Source organism: Xenopus tropicalis, chromosome 8 (genome assembly GCF_000004195.4).
Source record: "Xenopus tropicalis strain Nigerian chromosome 8, UCB_Xtro_10.0, whole genome shotgun sequence".
Lineage (NCBI taxonomy): Eukaryota > Metazoa > Chordata > Amphibia > Anura > Pipidae > Xenopus > Xenopus tropicalis.
This window is the reverse complement of record NC_030684.2, coordinates 82,461,181-82,478,272: the sequence shown is the minus strand read 5'-3', so window position 1 is coordinate 82,478,272 and position 17,092 is coordinate 82,461,181. Positions and strand designations below refer to the sequence as shown.

The 17,092-nt window shown below is 37.6% G+C and overlaps 1 protein-coding gene across 1 annotated transcript; it reads right to left on the bottom strand.

The window, feature by feature from the left end:
- Positions 1 to 374: 374 nt before the first annotated feature.
- Positions 375 to 10,143, bottom strand: esrrb (estrogen related receptor beta). Its single transcript, XM_018096408.2, has 7 exons — positions 9,918 to 10,143; positions 7,294 to 7,664; positions 4,491 to 4,607; positions 4,290 to 4,400; positions 3,908 to 4,069; positions 3,091 to 3,360; positions 375 to 1,176 (listed from the first exon to the last, which is right to left on the bottom strand). Exons 1-7 carry the CDS (start codon positions 9,965 to 9,967, stop codon positions 932 to 934), a joined length of 1,326 nt encoding a protein of 441 aa, XP_017951897.2. The 5' UTR covers positions 9,968 to 10,143; the 3' UTR covers positions 375 to 931.
- Positions 10,144 to 17,092: the final 6,949 nt, after the last annotated feature.

Here is a 17,092-nt window from a genome sequence, read left to right as displayed (position 1 = left end):
AAATGTGTTACTGCTTTTTTTATAGTATGAGGATACTATTGCCTTATTCTTAGGGCACAAAATAACTAACAAGCCAGCAGCATTTGTCTTCTGTTTAGTGGTACAGGAGGCAGAACTATGGTGGCAAACAATATATCAGGGGCACCTTTTGAAAGTGACACTTTCTGATACATTTCATTGAAAAGGACAAGGTCATATGGCCATTTGGCACCATACAAGAGGAACACAGAGGCCGGGAAGCCAGAATACACAGGAAATTAAGAGACAAAAAAGCAAATAGACACTGAATTGCCAACAGGGTCACAGAGCTGTAACCTAACACAGAGGGGCAACATCACAGAAGCATCACAACACAGGGTTGCAAGGTCCTTCTACACAGAAGGACCTTAAAATATAGACAGTTGCAATCAGGTACCTGGATCAGGAGGTATGCCCCATATCTTTACACTATGGTCAGAGAGACTCGGCAAAGGTTCAGAAGAGCTGTATGTTTCAGTGGTAACCAGTTTTAGAGAAGTTAGCTTTTAGGTACCATGTAGCCTTTACATGAACCTAGTGGTGTTCTGTTTGTCTCTAATATGCACTGTCTCTAGAAGGGCAATAATTGGTGTCTAGAATTGTATCCAAAACAAAAAGGAGCCTGAAAGTTACATATTATAGCTCCTAAATTCTGATGGGCTTTATAGTTTTTTTTTATTTCCTAAAGTCTTTTTGCAATAGCCCTGTCACAAGAAAAGAGAGTTTGCTCCATTTACAGTCTTTTGCCAAGTCCTATGCGCAGTGTGAGAGTGGACCTGGTTCATATTCCCTGTTGTTGCTTGACAGTCTCCTGCCTTCTGCAGAGCACTGTTGGTGCTTTAGAACATTGCAAGGTTAGCAAGACTGCAGTGGGTGGTAGGAGCATGTCTGTTCTGTACAAATAGTGTCCAAGTCACACTTTGGCCTCTAGCATCTCCAGAAAGAGTTTGTGCATGGGTACCCTGCCCTGTGCCCGTATAGCATGGAAATGTTGTACAACTCGGCTGGCTGTTTGCCTCAGGAGGGGGAGAGTGAGCAGAAGCTGGCCAGCTCTCTGAGGCTCTTCCCAGTGTTGACTGCTCTCATGTTCCTGCAGAGCCTCTTGCAGAACGTCCTGTAGCTTTTGAATACTCTGTATGTCTTCTATATGCACTGCATCTGCCGGAACAGGTCAGAAGAACAGAGTATTTGAGTATATGCAAAAACTACCTTATTCATGTATACAGTTATATGTTTAGTTCTTATATTGCTTTTAAACCTCTCTGCATGTTTGTCACCTCCAGAGCAGTAAATGGGTGGCATTGGGCATGTATTTTCGATGATGCTGGGATTGTTCTTTGTTTTTATTCTCTGCAATAGTGGAGAAGTTAAAATCAGTACGGTACGGTTGAGGACAGTTGAATGTGTGGGGTTTATCTTTGCGGGGAAGATAACAATGTGTGGAGTCAGTGCTAAGGCAAAAAATATAAACATATTGTGTACTGTTAGTACTGGGATAGAAAAGATAAAAATATGGGGGCATTCTCACGTTTGAGACAGAAATTATGAGACTGATGGGTCAGTATTAGATAAAAGGATGAAACTGGAAAAGAAGGAATGATAATGTGAGGTCAGTGCTGGAACAGATTGGACCATTATTGGACCAGAAAGAATGTGAGGGGTCAGCACTAAGACAGAAGAGTTGAAGGTGTGGGGTCAGTATTAAGGAGAATGAACATGAGGGGGTCAGACTCTGTCAGAAAGGAAAAATGTGGGGTCACTAGTGAGAAATAATGGTGCAGGTTGTTAATAATGGAATAACCAAAATAGAAAGTAAAGGAAACTTGAGAATATTGTGGTGAATAAATTATTATTGAAAATTACCACTTTTGTTGGTGTCTGCCTGGAGGAGGTAAGTTCATTACTACATCCTCTGAATTACCCATTGGGTTTTTAAGTGTTTTTAGCTAATTTTATCCTTTTAGCGCCTCTGTTTTGTTTTATCATTATACCGAGTCCACCCCGAGTGGAGGGGTGTCATCCCCATTTTTCTTCCTTCTACAGAGAGCGACTTCTTATTCCTGAGTGGGGTCAGGATAATCTCCCCACCTGCCTATACAGTGGTTGCCTATTGGTAACCCTGGCTTGTGAGTATTAATTTGTTTACTTTACCATTACTCCTTGTAAAAACATTTTACACTATTGGGGCTCTTGGTGTTCCTTTTTGTCTTTATTTTGGCAGCTGAGGTTGTTCTTGTTGTATTGATGTTCATTTAAAAATGGAGAGCTGAACACTCAGCTTGTATTTTAATGATAGCTATATTTTTCTCAGTGTCACAACGTGGTAACAGATGTTTATGGGTTAGTGCATCAGTGTGGCATGTTATACTCTGTACATCGCCAACAGCACATCTGTGCACAATTTTTATAAATTTTAAATGCTATGTCTGAACATAAACAGTGTTACTGACAACTGGTGCAGCATCATGCTAAACAACTCATGTCTGTCTGTAATGCAATAAGTGTGGAATGAAGCATCTTCCAGAAATGAAATACTTCTAGGTTCAACTAGCTGGAAGAGTATTAATATATTCATTTTTGCTCATTAGAATAATTTTCTCTTTAATCAATAAGCTTTTGATTCATGACATGTAGAGGTATTGGACCCGTTATCCAGAATACAAGGGACCTGGGGTTTTCTGGATATTTGAATTACCATACCTTAAGTCTACTAAAAACATTGAAACATTTAATAAACCCAATAGGATTGTTTTGCCTCCAATAAGGATTGGTTATAATTTAATTGGGATGAAGTACAAGGTACTGTTCTATTATTACAGAGTAAAAGAATATCATTTAAAAATCAGAATTATTAATTAAAATGGAGTCTATGGGAGATGGCCTTCCTGTAACTTGGATTTTTTTTGGATAATATGTTTCCAGATAATGGATCCCATACCTGTATAAGAGATTAACACATCATAGAGAACTGGCTATATTTTATGTTATAATCTACTGTATATCACAGTTACTGTGAGACTGCCCATAACCCACTGATTTAGGGATTTTGTAGAATAACAGTGCATTTAGTACCTGAGTTTGCAAGTGCTAGTGCTTTCAGTGTCACATATTCCTCCTTGTCCATGTGCAGTTTACGGTACCTTTGGACTAACTGTAGTATACATAGGTAGAGATCTCGCAAGCCGCTCATGCGTGACTGCACCTCATCCATTATATAGTCTTCGGCATACACTAACCCCTCCTGGTAAGGTAGTGAGCGAAATACAACTCCTAGAAGCAGAATTTCCATCCAGGCTCCCTGCAGCAAGCTCATCTGGTCTCCCAGGGAAAGTGAAGAAAACCCTGCAAGGGTTTTTTTTTTTTTTTTTTTAAATAGGAGAATGGCAATCATAGACTCTCATTAATAGCAGAGGGGAAGGGACAATAGTAGATGCACAAAAATTTGTAGCAATGTATAAGACACAAGAAAGATGGCTAGATAGAAGGGAATCCTGAAATATGAATTGCAATGAAAGTACAAGTGCATATATTAGACTTGGAGATTTAGACGGGTACTAGAGAGAAGCTGGAAAGTGTTAGCAAGATGTGAAAAGAATAAATACTGTGTTACATAAGGTAAGCAGTGCAATTTGAGGAGAATGCCTTAGAATAATGTCTCAAAAAAGGAACAGGTAGAGGAGAAGCTGGTCTAAAAAGACACCATAAAGATTCAGTGGGGAGGTTCAGTAAATCAAGTTGAAATACATTGATGGAATTAGCACAGTATAATATAGAATGGGTTATATCACACCTCTAAACAGAAGGCAATATTGTAATTAAAAAAAATATACTGTAAATATAGACTGAGCTATTCTGGTTGGGCAGGAGTTTGTGTCTAATGAGTTTTTACCTGGAATATGTTTGGCCCAACCAATAATGACCACCAGTTCACGGTCTGCTAGGTCACACAATGTTGTCAGAGTCTTAATATCACTGTCAGGGACTGTGGGGTCAGGCATAGCATAGATCTTTTCTGGTTCTGCCAAAAGGAGGTTGGACACAATCTTTGTATCTAGACAAGAGGGAAAAATGACATTAGGGCCAATTATGACATTATTGGAATGGCAGTAACCCTGCAGATAGGGAGTTGATGTAGCAAACTGTTTTCCCAGCCATTGTCAGTATCATTATAAGTATGTAAGCTTCTCAGAACAGAGAACCACTATATGTAAAGTGCAGTGTACAATAAGAAGCATTATACACAACAAACAGTTATTGATTTTAATACTCACAAGCCTTTTTTGGACTTGGATGAATCTGTATTCCATGTACTCCGCTATTCTCTGATTCCATGCGCCTTTTGTATTTCTGCCTCCCACCTCTGACTCGGTCCAAACGTACTCCTGCAGTAAGAGATTTGATAGACAGGACTAACATGTGTTTGGTACTATAGGGATTATCTTCACAATAAATATCCCACGACAGCTACTTACCTTCCTTTAGCATTCCAACTTTCAGGCACTTGGCAAAGCGGCAGGACTGGCAGGATTTTCTTCTCCGCTTAGTGATCTCACACTGCCTGGATGCTGGACAACTGTATTCAATATTACCTGCAAAGGTAAGTGTGGTTACAGGGCCCATATATCTGTATTAAATATAAAATATCCTAGCACGGTAGTAACATTTAACTTGTTGCATATTTAAAGACAAAGGCAAGCAAAAGTATACCTTTTTTTGCTACTTTAGTCTACTTCCCTTTTAAAATATTGTTGCATTAAATGCTTATCTTATTTTCTCATGTACATATATATGTATATGTGTCTTATACAATCCTTTACATTTTATAAACATTTCCATGAATAATTATCAGTAGTCACCCAGCTTTGAATATTTTTATGACTGTGTAAATGGACATAGCAGTTTGTTAATTGTATGGTAGTGAACCTGCGAGGAGTTGAAATCTAGCAACATTTCATCATTGTACTAAAAATACAGCAAAATAAGGAAAGGAACTGCTATTTTCTTGCAGAAATAATTCTCACAATATACGCAGTATACACAATATTCTCACAATATTCTCACAATATGCCCAGAAGGCTATGAATCTGAAGGTCTTCAAAAATAATATTCCTTCTTATGCCTTTACATTTGAGATAGAAAACCCAGGGTATTAATATGTTGAGTATGTGAGTATGTTGAAAGCAAAAGAAAATTCCATAAAAAATAGGTTTGTGTTTTTTCTTCTTGCATACAGAATCTGAAGACTTCCCTGTTATGTGATTTATTGTTTCCCTTTCTGTTTGCTGCAGCCGTTATGATTTATAACTTAGATGTTACATATTTTTGTCAAAGATCATGAGTTAGAAACAAGCAGCGCATAAGAAATTATTTTCTGGTTAAAGTATGCTGAATTTCTATTATCTATACTAGTGCTTTTCAAAATCTTCCAACTTTTGGGCCCATAACCTTGGTGAAGATGTGATTATGATGATGATATATTCAGAAATCTGTAAAGTCAGTGGTCAGACTGAAGACCTTAAAAATCTTTCTACTTCAAAAAATCAGTCACAGCTTACTCTTGTTGGAGGTATCATGTAGAAATGTTATAGGGAGGAATGCTGGTAGGTCGCCCCTATTTTCAAAATAATCAGAAATTTATGTTTTTATTGTGCTGATGTCTGAAATTAGGCATTAGGGAAAAAGTTGCATAGTGGCAAGAATCACATTGTTGCATTCATTTTTAATGAGACTAAAAAACATGAATGTTTTAATAACTAGTAAAATAAATAAGTTGTTAGAGACAATTCCCATTTACTTCTATTGAACCAGCTTTTACTTGATTGAGTTGTTTCTGGTAACTTTTTGCAGATGTTTTCTTTAATAAATACCATCTGTGTCTTAAAAATATTCTCAAGTATATTGAGTTTTTTCGACAAATTTTTTCTTTAACCATGAAAATACCTCAAATTCGTCTCTTTAAAGTACATATAAAAGGGGAGTGTCAAACAATCGTTCAGGGCATTTTATCCTCAATGTCTGACAAGACTGGGCAATTATAAATACTTGGTGAGATAAAGCCATAACCATTAGTATTATGATCTTGATAAAGGATAGTGATAACCAATTTCTTTTCCAACAATATATTGGTTTTCCCAGAATTTAGTGATTACAGTAAATGAAAACTAGTGCAAAATTTTGTTGATAGAATTAAATGACATGCATTGCAGCTATATGGGTGCAAAACTTGCAACTGCTTGAAAACAGCATGCAAATAGGCCATGGGTATATCATTACATACCCCTATAGACAGGAGCAGATCACAAAGAGAGACTTTCGTCTGGTCAATAGAAGTTGACCAGTAAATCACACTGCTTCCATCTGCCTTTGCATGTTGCACCTCATTCACAAACGTTGGTTCAAATGTTTGTGAAGATTCTCATTAATCCAGGTTATGGTATATATGTAGTAATAAGTCAAATCAACTGAATTTGCTGTGTTTTTCTTGGAGACATTTTGCCAGATATCCAACTGGCTTTCTCAATTCAGAATTGCAGGACCTCATAGCTTTCTATTAAAGTACTCTCTCAACTGTTAGCATATTTACAAAAAAGATGAATTTAAAATTCACCTTAAATTAAGCTTTAATAAAGCTACACCTCCCACTGACTTCTACAGAAACTTGCCAGGTTTAAGTTGATGGTTTTTGTCATTTGCATTTTTGAGATCTTTTTCATTGACAAATCTTGAAAATTCAGGTTTTGAAAACTCAAATTTTAAAATATTTGTTTTTTTTGTATTCATTTCATAAATTGCAGCAAAAACTCAAATTGGATATTATTAATTTAAAAATTAGCCTAGGGTATCCTAAATGATTTCATGCAGTTCTAATAATACTGTTACATTTTGAATACTTTCCTAGCTGTTAGCCAGGAAAATGTTTAACAAACAACACATCAAAGAAGACAAATGTGTCAATTCATAGGAATGCACCTACACTATGCTATTATATTCGGTGGTAGAGCTCAGTGACAGCATTGAGTTCTAACATCCCTATGAAGCGTTAATTCCCCCATGTAAGCAAGGAGATTAAAGTCAGACAACTCTTTTCTGTGCTGGAGCAAATCATTCCTGTTGAAAAAAGTGATTTAAATGTGAAAGCACTAACCATGGTTACAAACCTGGTAAAAGAAAAAATACTGATTATTACGGGTACATAGCAAATTGTGTCCAAAGTGCTTTTATATATATACACCTATCAGTACAACAGAAGAGCAAGACACTCACACTGGACTCTACCTTGGATGGTACGTTTGAAGAAGGCTTTACAGGCCTCACATGATGCCACACCATAATGATACCCAGAGGCCACATCTCCACAAACCAGGCACAGACGTTTGGGTGCTACACTCACAGTATAGTCAGCCTTAGCAGGAGACTCTGTCTCATCACGTATTTCAAAAGGTTTATGGTTTCTAGTCATGGAAGGGGATTCCAAGCCACTAAGTGTCCCTTGGAACGTTGGATTGTAGCCTCCACTGGTATCAGATGATCCACTGGGACTGTGGTGATTTCCAAATCCTGCAAGGGAGGATGGGCTGCATGGTTCCCGCTTAATGAAGCATCCAGTTGTAAGGAGGCGCTCATCAGCAGTCAGCCTGACCAGGAACCTGAAAAAAGGAAGTCAGATTAAACAGTACTCTTTATGGAGAGAAACTGGCATCACATTATTAAAACACATTACACAAAACACATTAGAGAAGTGTACACACCAGACACTGCACTGCAATTCATCTTGCACCTAATGTGACAACCCTTGATGAAAGACCACCCTATATCAAGTGTACTGTATGATTATTCTTAATACACAGTACTACTATCCTAATACTACACCAGAATGCACCCTGCTATTCTACTTGTAATATCTGGCATTATAGCACCTAACTCTATCCGCCTACTTGTAGGAAGACCAAAAATATGGAATTATGTTTATGAATTTGTTTTGTGGCACTGCTGGAGAACGGACTTCTATTTTCAGGGCAGCCTGGTTTAAAGATTTCCCCAGGCAAGTGCAAAGCTGTAGCAATGGCATTTAAATGTAAAATCAGTTTTAAATGTATTTGTGGTTGCCAGCACAGACAAACAGCACCAGTAGATACCTCACATGGCTCCAGTGCTTTAGTCACTTCTAGTTATATCTATAAAGATTATTCATGGCTCTATTGCTCTGGTTTCTCCAAGTTACACCTCTATAATACAAAGATAATTCTTGGGTCTTGTGCCCTGGTTTCTTCCAGTTATACTCCTATTTTCATGGCTCCAGTGCTCTGTTTTTTTTCTGTTATACCCCTATAATACAAAGATTATTTATCATTCCAGTGCTCTGGTCTCTCCTAGTTGTACCCTCATATTTTGGCTCCAATGGTCTGGTTTCTGCCAGACATACCCCATATTAATGGCTCCAGTGCTCTGGTTTCTCCCACTTATACCCCTATAAAACAAAGGTTATTTATTATTCCAGTGCTCTGGTTACTCACAGTTATACTACTTTAATACAAAGTTTAATCTTTATTCTAGTGCTCTGGTTTCTCCCAATAAATACCCCATATTCATGGCTCCAGTGCTCTGTTTTTTTCTCAGTTATACCCCTGTAATACAAAGGATATTTATTATTCCAGTGCTTTGGTTTCTCCCATTTAATACCTCATATTCATGGCTCCAGTGTTCTGGTTTCTCCCAGTTATAGCCTTATAATTCAAAGATTATTAATTACTCTAGTGCTCTAGTTTTTTCCACGTATACCCCTACAATACAAAGGTTATGCACGACTCCAGTGGTCTGGTTTCTCCCAATTCTAGCCTTATAATACAAAGATTATTAATTACTCTAGTGCTCTAGTTTTTTCCACGTATACCCCTACAATACAAAGATTATGCACGACTCCAGTGCTCTGGTTTCTCCCAGTTGTACCCTCATATTTTGGCTCCAGTGCTCTGGTTTCTTCCACTTATACCCCTATAATACAGAGGTTATTCATTATTCCAGTACTCTGGTTTCTCCTAGTTATACTGCTTTATTAAAAAGATTATTCATGACTACAGTACTCTAGTTTCTCCCAGTTATACCCCTGTAATACAAAGGTACAGAGGTTATTCATTATTCCAGTTCTCTGGTTTCTCCCAGTTATACCCATACAATACAGAGGTTATTCATTATTCCAGTACTCTGGTTTCAGTTATACTCCTGTATTACAAAGATTATTCACTACTCCAGTGCTCTAGTTTCTCCCAGTTATACCCTTATCATATAAAGATTATTCATGGATCCAGTGCTTGAGTTTCTCCCAGTTATACCCCTATAATACCCCTATAATACAAAGATTATTCATTCCTCTAGTGCTCTAGTTTTACCAGTTATAACCCTATACTACAAAGATTATTCATGATTACAGTACTTTAGTTTCTCCCAGTGATACCCCTATAATACAAAGATTATTCACTACTCCACTGCTCTAGTTTCTCCCAATGATACCTCTATCATTCAAAGATTATTCATGGATTCAGTGCTTGAGATTCTCCTAGTTATATCCCCATAATACCCCTATAATACAAAAATTATTCATTACTCTAGGGCTCTAGTTTTACCAGTTATAACCTTATAATACAAAGATTATTTATGACTAGTGCTCAAATTTCTCCCAGTTATACCACTATAAAATATGTAGACAAAGCTATAAGTATCTTGTATATGTAACTTTTGCCAATAAGGACACTTCCATACATTTGTATATATATATATATATTTGCACTACAACAGATGCCTATGTTTAAAACAAATGAGGGTACAACACCATAAAGTGTTAAGGAGTATTTAGGTGACTGCCCTTCCATGACCCTTTGTGAGTTTACAAGCATCAAACTTACTGGTTGTGGTAGGACAGCGATTCCGAAACACAGACTTCTGGCAGGTCCATTATTCCAAGCACAGCATTTCCAGATGGGTAGGAAGAACCCGGGAACTGGGAAGATGGAACAAAAGCTGGACAGGGAATGAATAGGAAAGGTGCTCAGTAAAGGAAATCTGTAAGAAAAAGGGAAAAGCAAAGGAGAAGCTGCTGGGGAAAGAGGTGCTGCAGCAGCTATAAATGAACCAGACAGGTTCAGCCAGGACTTCACATTCTATGCCCAGGAACAAGCCATTGAAAGTGCCAGACTTGCAGAGTGATAAGCGGAGACCAGGACACTATTGGCTCTCTGTCAAAGGGGGAGGGAGGCTGGCTGCACAGTGACAGGAAAGCTTGGAGGGGGTGTCATTTCTTCTGAGAAAGCATCTACTAGTAACTTGTTCTTTTTAGTGAAAGGGAGCCTGTAGGGATGCCCAGCATAGGTGCCCCCTATAGAGTTTCACCCTATGCCCCAGGACCCTATCAGTGCTGATTCTCTGCCTGACTCCCCTGAAACCAGTGCAGCCTGAAACTTGCTCCATCGTATCTTTTCTGAGCCTCCGTGTGTGTTTTGCTAAAGGGGAGGTATAATAGATGTGTGTGTGTATATATATATGTATGTATTTCTGCTGATTTATGGTCCTTCTGGCTGTGCTGGTTACTTCGTCAGTACAACTGATGTGCAGGCAATGTAAGTCATTAAAGGTGACCATACACTATAATATTTGTTAACTTGGTGAGGTTGCAAACAAAGGGAACTTCCCCCCATATTCCCACCTTGGCAATATATACAATACTAGTAGTGGCTTATGGGCGATTAGTCACCAAGATTTTTAAAAATCCTAAAATGGCTATAACAATGGTGGTTTGTCCTGTGGCACATATTGTACACACGTTTCCAGATAGATGTTGTCATTACTGCGATTACAGCTTATTTAAAATTGTGGCAACTAATTGCCACATCTGTCTTCACTCTAAAAGTATGTTAAGCATCTTTAAACTGATCATGTGGCCACATATGGCCTCTGTATTAGATACTCATGTTTGTGATATTGGTGTGTAATAGAAACTTACTGAGATATATCTGTGTATGTAGGGATAGTGACTATGTGAACCTCTGAAACCCCGAATCCACTGTTTTCCACTGTTAATGGAGCTTAATTTTGCTTTTTCCTGCATCTAAAGGAAATTAAATCTGTTTTCTGTGTTTCTCTATTGCCAGTTCTGCTGTTCTTTTCTGTACTATTGTGAGTAGGTAAGATACACAGAGAACAACTTAAATATCAGAAGAGTTCCCTATTACTTAATATGAGTATTAACCCTGAGTAAATTACAGGAGTGTGGAATTAGGATGCAACCTTTCTTCCCAAATAAACTATCTGTTATTGTGTTATATATAGTGCAACACATTTTCATGATTTATACTTTTTACACAATTATGAAAGCTGTGAGTGACTTTCTAGGCTTTGCCAATAAATGTATTTCCTACAGCCTTGGCATTATCTGTAACGTAGAAAAAGAGTTTGCTTTTTGTAGATTACTTTGCACCCCCCACCCCATATGGACACCCCATGATGGGCAGGGAGCACGAGTTTGCAAGTGTCTCTCTATGACCCCAGACGATGTCATGTGAGACACAACTCTCCTTTTATGGGTTACTATTGCCAGTGAGTAAGAGGTTAGAGTAAGAATAAGTCGGTATCAGCACTAAGGTTAAGGGAACCCAGGGCAAGCTCCCCCCCCCCCTTGCCCCAACATCATTATCCCCACTTGTGTCCTCAGCTTGTCTCACCATCCATAACCGTAACCTCTCAGGGTGCACTAGCAGAGTAGGGTACTAGTGCAGGTCAAGGTTAGTTACTGCACCACAGAAGAAAGTAGATTGCCACACTTGCCACTTTCTTTGGAAGATGACACTTTTTTCTGTGCCAGTTCTTTTTTTAGGCAAGCAAATGTAAGGCATGTAAGGGTGAGATTTGGGCTGAATTGTTATTAACTCATCACACTTTTCTTGAGAGGCCAGTGTGTGTGACAGCCATGTTAATACTGCTATAGAACAGTAGCAATGTCTTCTTGCATATTTAACTTTGTTATATAGTAAGCTGGGCCCAAAGTAAACAATATATGAAGACGAAGAATAATTAGATTAGATTAGATAAATATTATTTTTGGTTTCACAATAAAATATGACCAAGTTGAAGTTCCTCTGATATCATGCCCACATCCTTAGAAATGCTGCCTCACTCGTGTAAATTACTTTTATTAAGCTCCTGCCTGTGAATTTACAAATCTCCAAATAGTAGTTAACTTTCTGATTAGACAGGACTTTTGCTGCATGAGGCAGCATTTAAAGTAGGAGCTACTAGAAATTAGTGAAGAAGTGTGTGGCATGCAAAGATTTTTAATACAGTTTGGTCAGTTTCAGCCAAATAATTGGTTTGGCTAATCAAATTCTGGTGACAACTAACTAAAAAACAGGCCTTTAATCCAGTTCAGCATATGTGTAGGTACTTGGTTTAAAACAAATAGACCTCACACTCCTTACTCTTTGCTTTCCATCTGACAGTGTGTGACGCAAAGAGACTGGAAATAGGAGATCCAGTGAAGTCCCAAAATTGTAAGAGATTCACTAGGGCAATGGTTAAATTGTGGGTCTGGTACCCTAGGGACCTAGGGAAGAATATGAATGTCATTTAGGATGAACAGTGTACCACCTTGTTCAACATGAGTGCAATAAATAGGCTTGTGTTGAAATTACTTTTTGTCTAATCTTAATGCCTAAAACTTTTGTTTATATCACAATAAGATATGTTTTTTGTTATATTTTTAACTAAATTGGGCAAACAGGGAATCTGAAGCTACTCCATGCTTGCAAGGTAGAATTACCAGTGTACAAATAATAGACTTCTGCTAGCATATAATAACAACAAAGAACAAATGGAGGAATTTACTTGCTGGTAATCTACCTCACAGGGACCAACCATGGAGTAGTTTCAGTCTTCCTGTTTGTCCTGTTCATCTTAAGAAATAACAAATAACACAGATTTTTTTTTTGTGAATAAAGCAATAGGTAAAATGTATGTTCAGTACAAGTCATATGCATTGAACTCATGTTGAACAAGTGGGACATACTACCCCTGTAGTCTTTTTATATATCTTTAATTTTATGACCTTGGAATGTCTGAAAACCACTGCTGCAGGAGCATAAGACATAACTAGTCTAGTAATCATAAAATAGCAGAAATTTTAGTGGGGACTAGGGTACTTGGGATACTTTACACCAGGGAGCATAGGTTAAGTAAAGAACAGTTTTTGGTTATGTGCATTGTCCATAAAGTTGGCTTGTGTCCACCTGAATGGTACTGCTGGGTCAGAATGGGCTGCCAGTAGCTGTGATGTCAATATGACATGTTACTGTGAATGCTGCATGGTATACATGGCAAAATAAATATTGTTATTAACCTGGCAACCTAGGCAAAATGTATCAGTCCAACCTTGAGCTTCCATTAGATTATGTTAGTAACCTGCAACACAACTAAAATGATAGAGGGATATTCATCAATTTCAGATACAAATAGAGACATCCCAGCAACAATTTTATTTGATATGATGTGTGACCCTTCATTTGTTAATCTGTGTTAAGTTTGCTGTGCTGTGACTATTCTATAATAAAGCTCTATGTAACTTGCTGGAGCTATATAAATAAATAATGATTGTGGCTAACCAAATTCACATAGCTACATAGCACAAGTTACAATGATTTCTGAACTGTAGAATATCAACATACATACTTAACATAAAAGATTTAAAGTTGTTAAAAAAGGTGCTGTGTAAAGTGGCACTACAAATTATTACATTTTGAGGGATACATGTTTATTCCAACAGAAAATTTTATTTGTTTTATTTTTTCTAAGATTTTTTTTCAAGCTTAAAGAATAGGATATGAAGCACAGGGAATACTAAGCAGGCTGAAGTGTAACAGAAACGGACATATTTCTCCCCTGGCTAAACACATTCTCCATAGTCAAAATCATTTCCAAAGCTTAAATGTAAGCAAATGATTTGACCTGGTTCAGTAGACATCAAACAATATTGATTTATTATCTTTAACCTTTATCAGATTTTCATAAGAGCACATTCCTCCTGTAAATCCAAGTTTTAAGAATTGGCATCTCACTGTGTAATTGCCACCCAAACTGGCGAGCAGCATGCCTAAAGTTTTCATATATCCAGTTTATCTTACCCCCATGGCGAAACCCATAGTGCAATATATTGGCATAGTACCTCCATGAAGGAAAAGAAACAGCATATCTACACGGTGCACCTGGGCACTGTCACTGTTGGCCTTTGTCTATACTGAGTAGGGAATATGGGAACTGATTAGATGTGTAATGAATTTGCAGAACAGGCTAGGTGGACAGCCATCTATCTTAGTTTTTGGACTAAAGATTAAACTGCATAATGTCTTTCTGGATAGGGTGGGTTAAAGAGATGCCCTTAAAGCCTGACTGACCTATCCCTCTTGCGCTGTTTTCAGTAAAGCACAGATATTTACCTGAGGGCAGCGCATTTATAACTGGAGGTTCTGCTAACAGATGACATAATGTAGTTAATGCAAAGCACGTTATTGGCATCATTAATGGCAGAAGAGCAGGAGCATATATAGTGTTGAATTGGCAGCAAAAAATGGTATCCGTATTGTGTAGTGCAATGCATGCACAAGAGCATTGTAGCAAAGCATGTGAAGTCACATCAGGTATAAAAGAGTGCTGTCACACATTCATCAATTCCTTAATGGTCAAGTTGTGTAGGAGCAGTGAAGAGACTCAGGGGAGCCAGTGATGGGAAGGGTTTGCTGTGCACTTGAAAGTCCTCAGGGAGACAAATGCATTTAAAGTTATGGGGGTGGATAGCTGGAAAAGTCCAAACACAAGTTTAAAGGCCATAGCTATGAACACAAGGGATTCTGGGAGCTGTGGGACCCATTGAACTTTTGGATGCACTTTACAACATTGACTAATGGATTTTAGTGCACCTAAGGCACTCTACCACCTGACATCTATCTATCTATCTATCTATCTATCTATCTATCTATCTATCATCTATCTATTATCTATCTATATCTATCTGTATATCAATCTATATCTGTCTATCTGTCCATTTGACTATCTGTCCATCCATCAATCCGTCCATCCATCTTTCATCTCTTTCATGTGTATGTTTTATGTGTACACTGTTTCTGTGTGTATATTCTTTATATTAAGAGAATGCTGATATACAAATTAGAATGTGCACCTTTCAAACACTGTGTTGCTGAAAATAACCTGTGCCTTGCCTATAGGTAGGTAAAGCGATAATATTAATGGCTTCATTTCCAGTGCTGTTCCAAGTGACTTCCTTTGTGTCATATTAAATCTTTAATTATGAGCTGGCTGTATGCGCATGTCTGGGTTATTGTGCTGTGCGACATTTTACATACTGTGTGTCTGCTTCTTTACCCTCTTTTTTTATATATCTAGCAAAATGTTTTAGATTTATAGATAGATAGATGTAACACTGCACTCACAGGTCTTTAGTGAAAAGCAAAAAATAAATTTATTGAACCAACGTTTCAGTCTCAATAGAGACCTTTATCTATAATTTCCTGAATCTTGAACCCATGCATGTAACCTTATCAAATGGAGTGCACACTTTGCTGTTTTTTTTAATCTATCTATCTATCTATCTATCTATCTATCTATCTATCTATCTATCTATCTATCTATCTATCTATCTGTCTGTCTATCTATCTATCTATCTATCTATCTATCATCTATCTATCATCTATCTATCATCTATCTATCTATCTATCTATCATCTATCTATCTTTATTTATATATATATATATATATATAGAGAGAGAGAGAGAGAGAGAGAGAGAGAGAGAGAGAGAGAGAGAGATCTGTTGATCTAACTGACCAATAAATCTATTGCTTAAATTGTCACAGCAGGATTAATACTTTTAGAAACAAAAAAAATTAATGGGAAAAGTCTTTATTTAGAAGAACATGGCTAGGTAAGCTGGATAAATAAAGATTTATAAAGAGGTTCAGTTAGGGAAGAACTATAGTTCTGATAAATTTTTAGAACTGGCACTGAGAGTTACGGTATATTGGTACCATATGGAAGAACAAGGAACTTACTGCATCTTTTGCCTTTAGACAAGCTAAAATCTTGTCTCAAATTGCACTTTACCAAGGTCTGGACCTGCTGCTACCTCATGTAGCCCTTGGAGAAAATTAGGACAGTAGACAAGTCCAAATCATGAAAGCAGGGCCCAGTCAGAATCTGCTGTCATACAATGTATCCCAACAATCTGCATGCTCCAAATAAAAGTGGTGTATCAGCACATTCTTATTTGCCTTTAGCCCAGCCTAAGGTAATGCAGAGGTTGCCATCTGTCACGTGGAACTTATTGCCATCTTTTGCAGGAAAGGATGAGATGCTTCTGTTTTTTATAATCTGGCATGAGAAGGGGAGGGTATTGCCAGTAGAGTATACTTATGCAGGGGTTAAATGAACTGCAGCTGCTCCATAAAGATGTGATGACCTTACAATCCTTGCATGATATATTTGCATTTGCCCATTTTCTCTTTGATATGTTTTACTGTTATGCAATAAAATACAAACCATTCTCCTAATTTTAGGTACAGATGATTCACTATTGTAAAAATCCTATGGTATATACATAACTGATAGAATTTTAAAATCTGTCATAAAACTGGGTTGATACCTCTTTACCCCTAAATCCTTGGGGATTATTGGTCTCCCCAGTCACAGTTGTGAAAAAGATCAGAGGAATGTGCAGTAGCCAATATTCAGACAAGGTTATATTAAGAAATGAGGAGGAGTGTGGGCCTCAGAGGGACTAGATGAGACACAGAAAAGCCATAAATCCCAGGTAATTCTGGTCCCACGGATGAGCAGTTTTCAATCACAAAGATAACCGTTAGATAATTGTGCGTCCACAAGGAGTAAATATTGTGTCATTTCTATTAATCTGTGGTGGTGCCTGTCACATCTGTCACTCATTCATCAGCTCAAATTAAAATATTACATTAAAAGGATGATGGGGGAGGAAAGGAAGAGTCAAGGGAAGAGCTTCTGTGGGTGCCA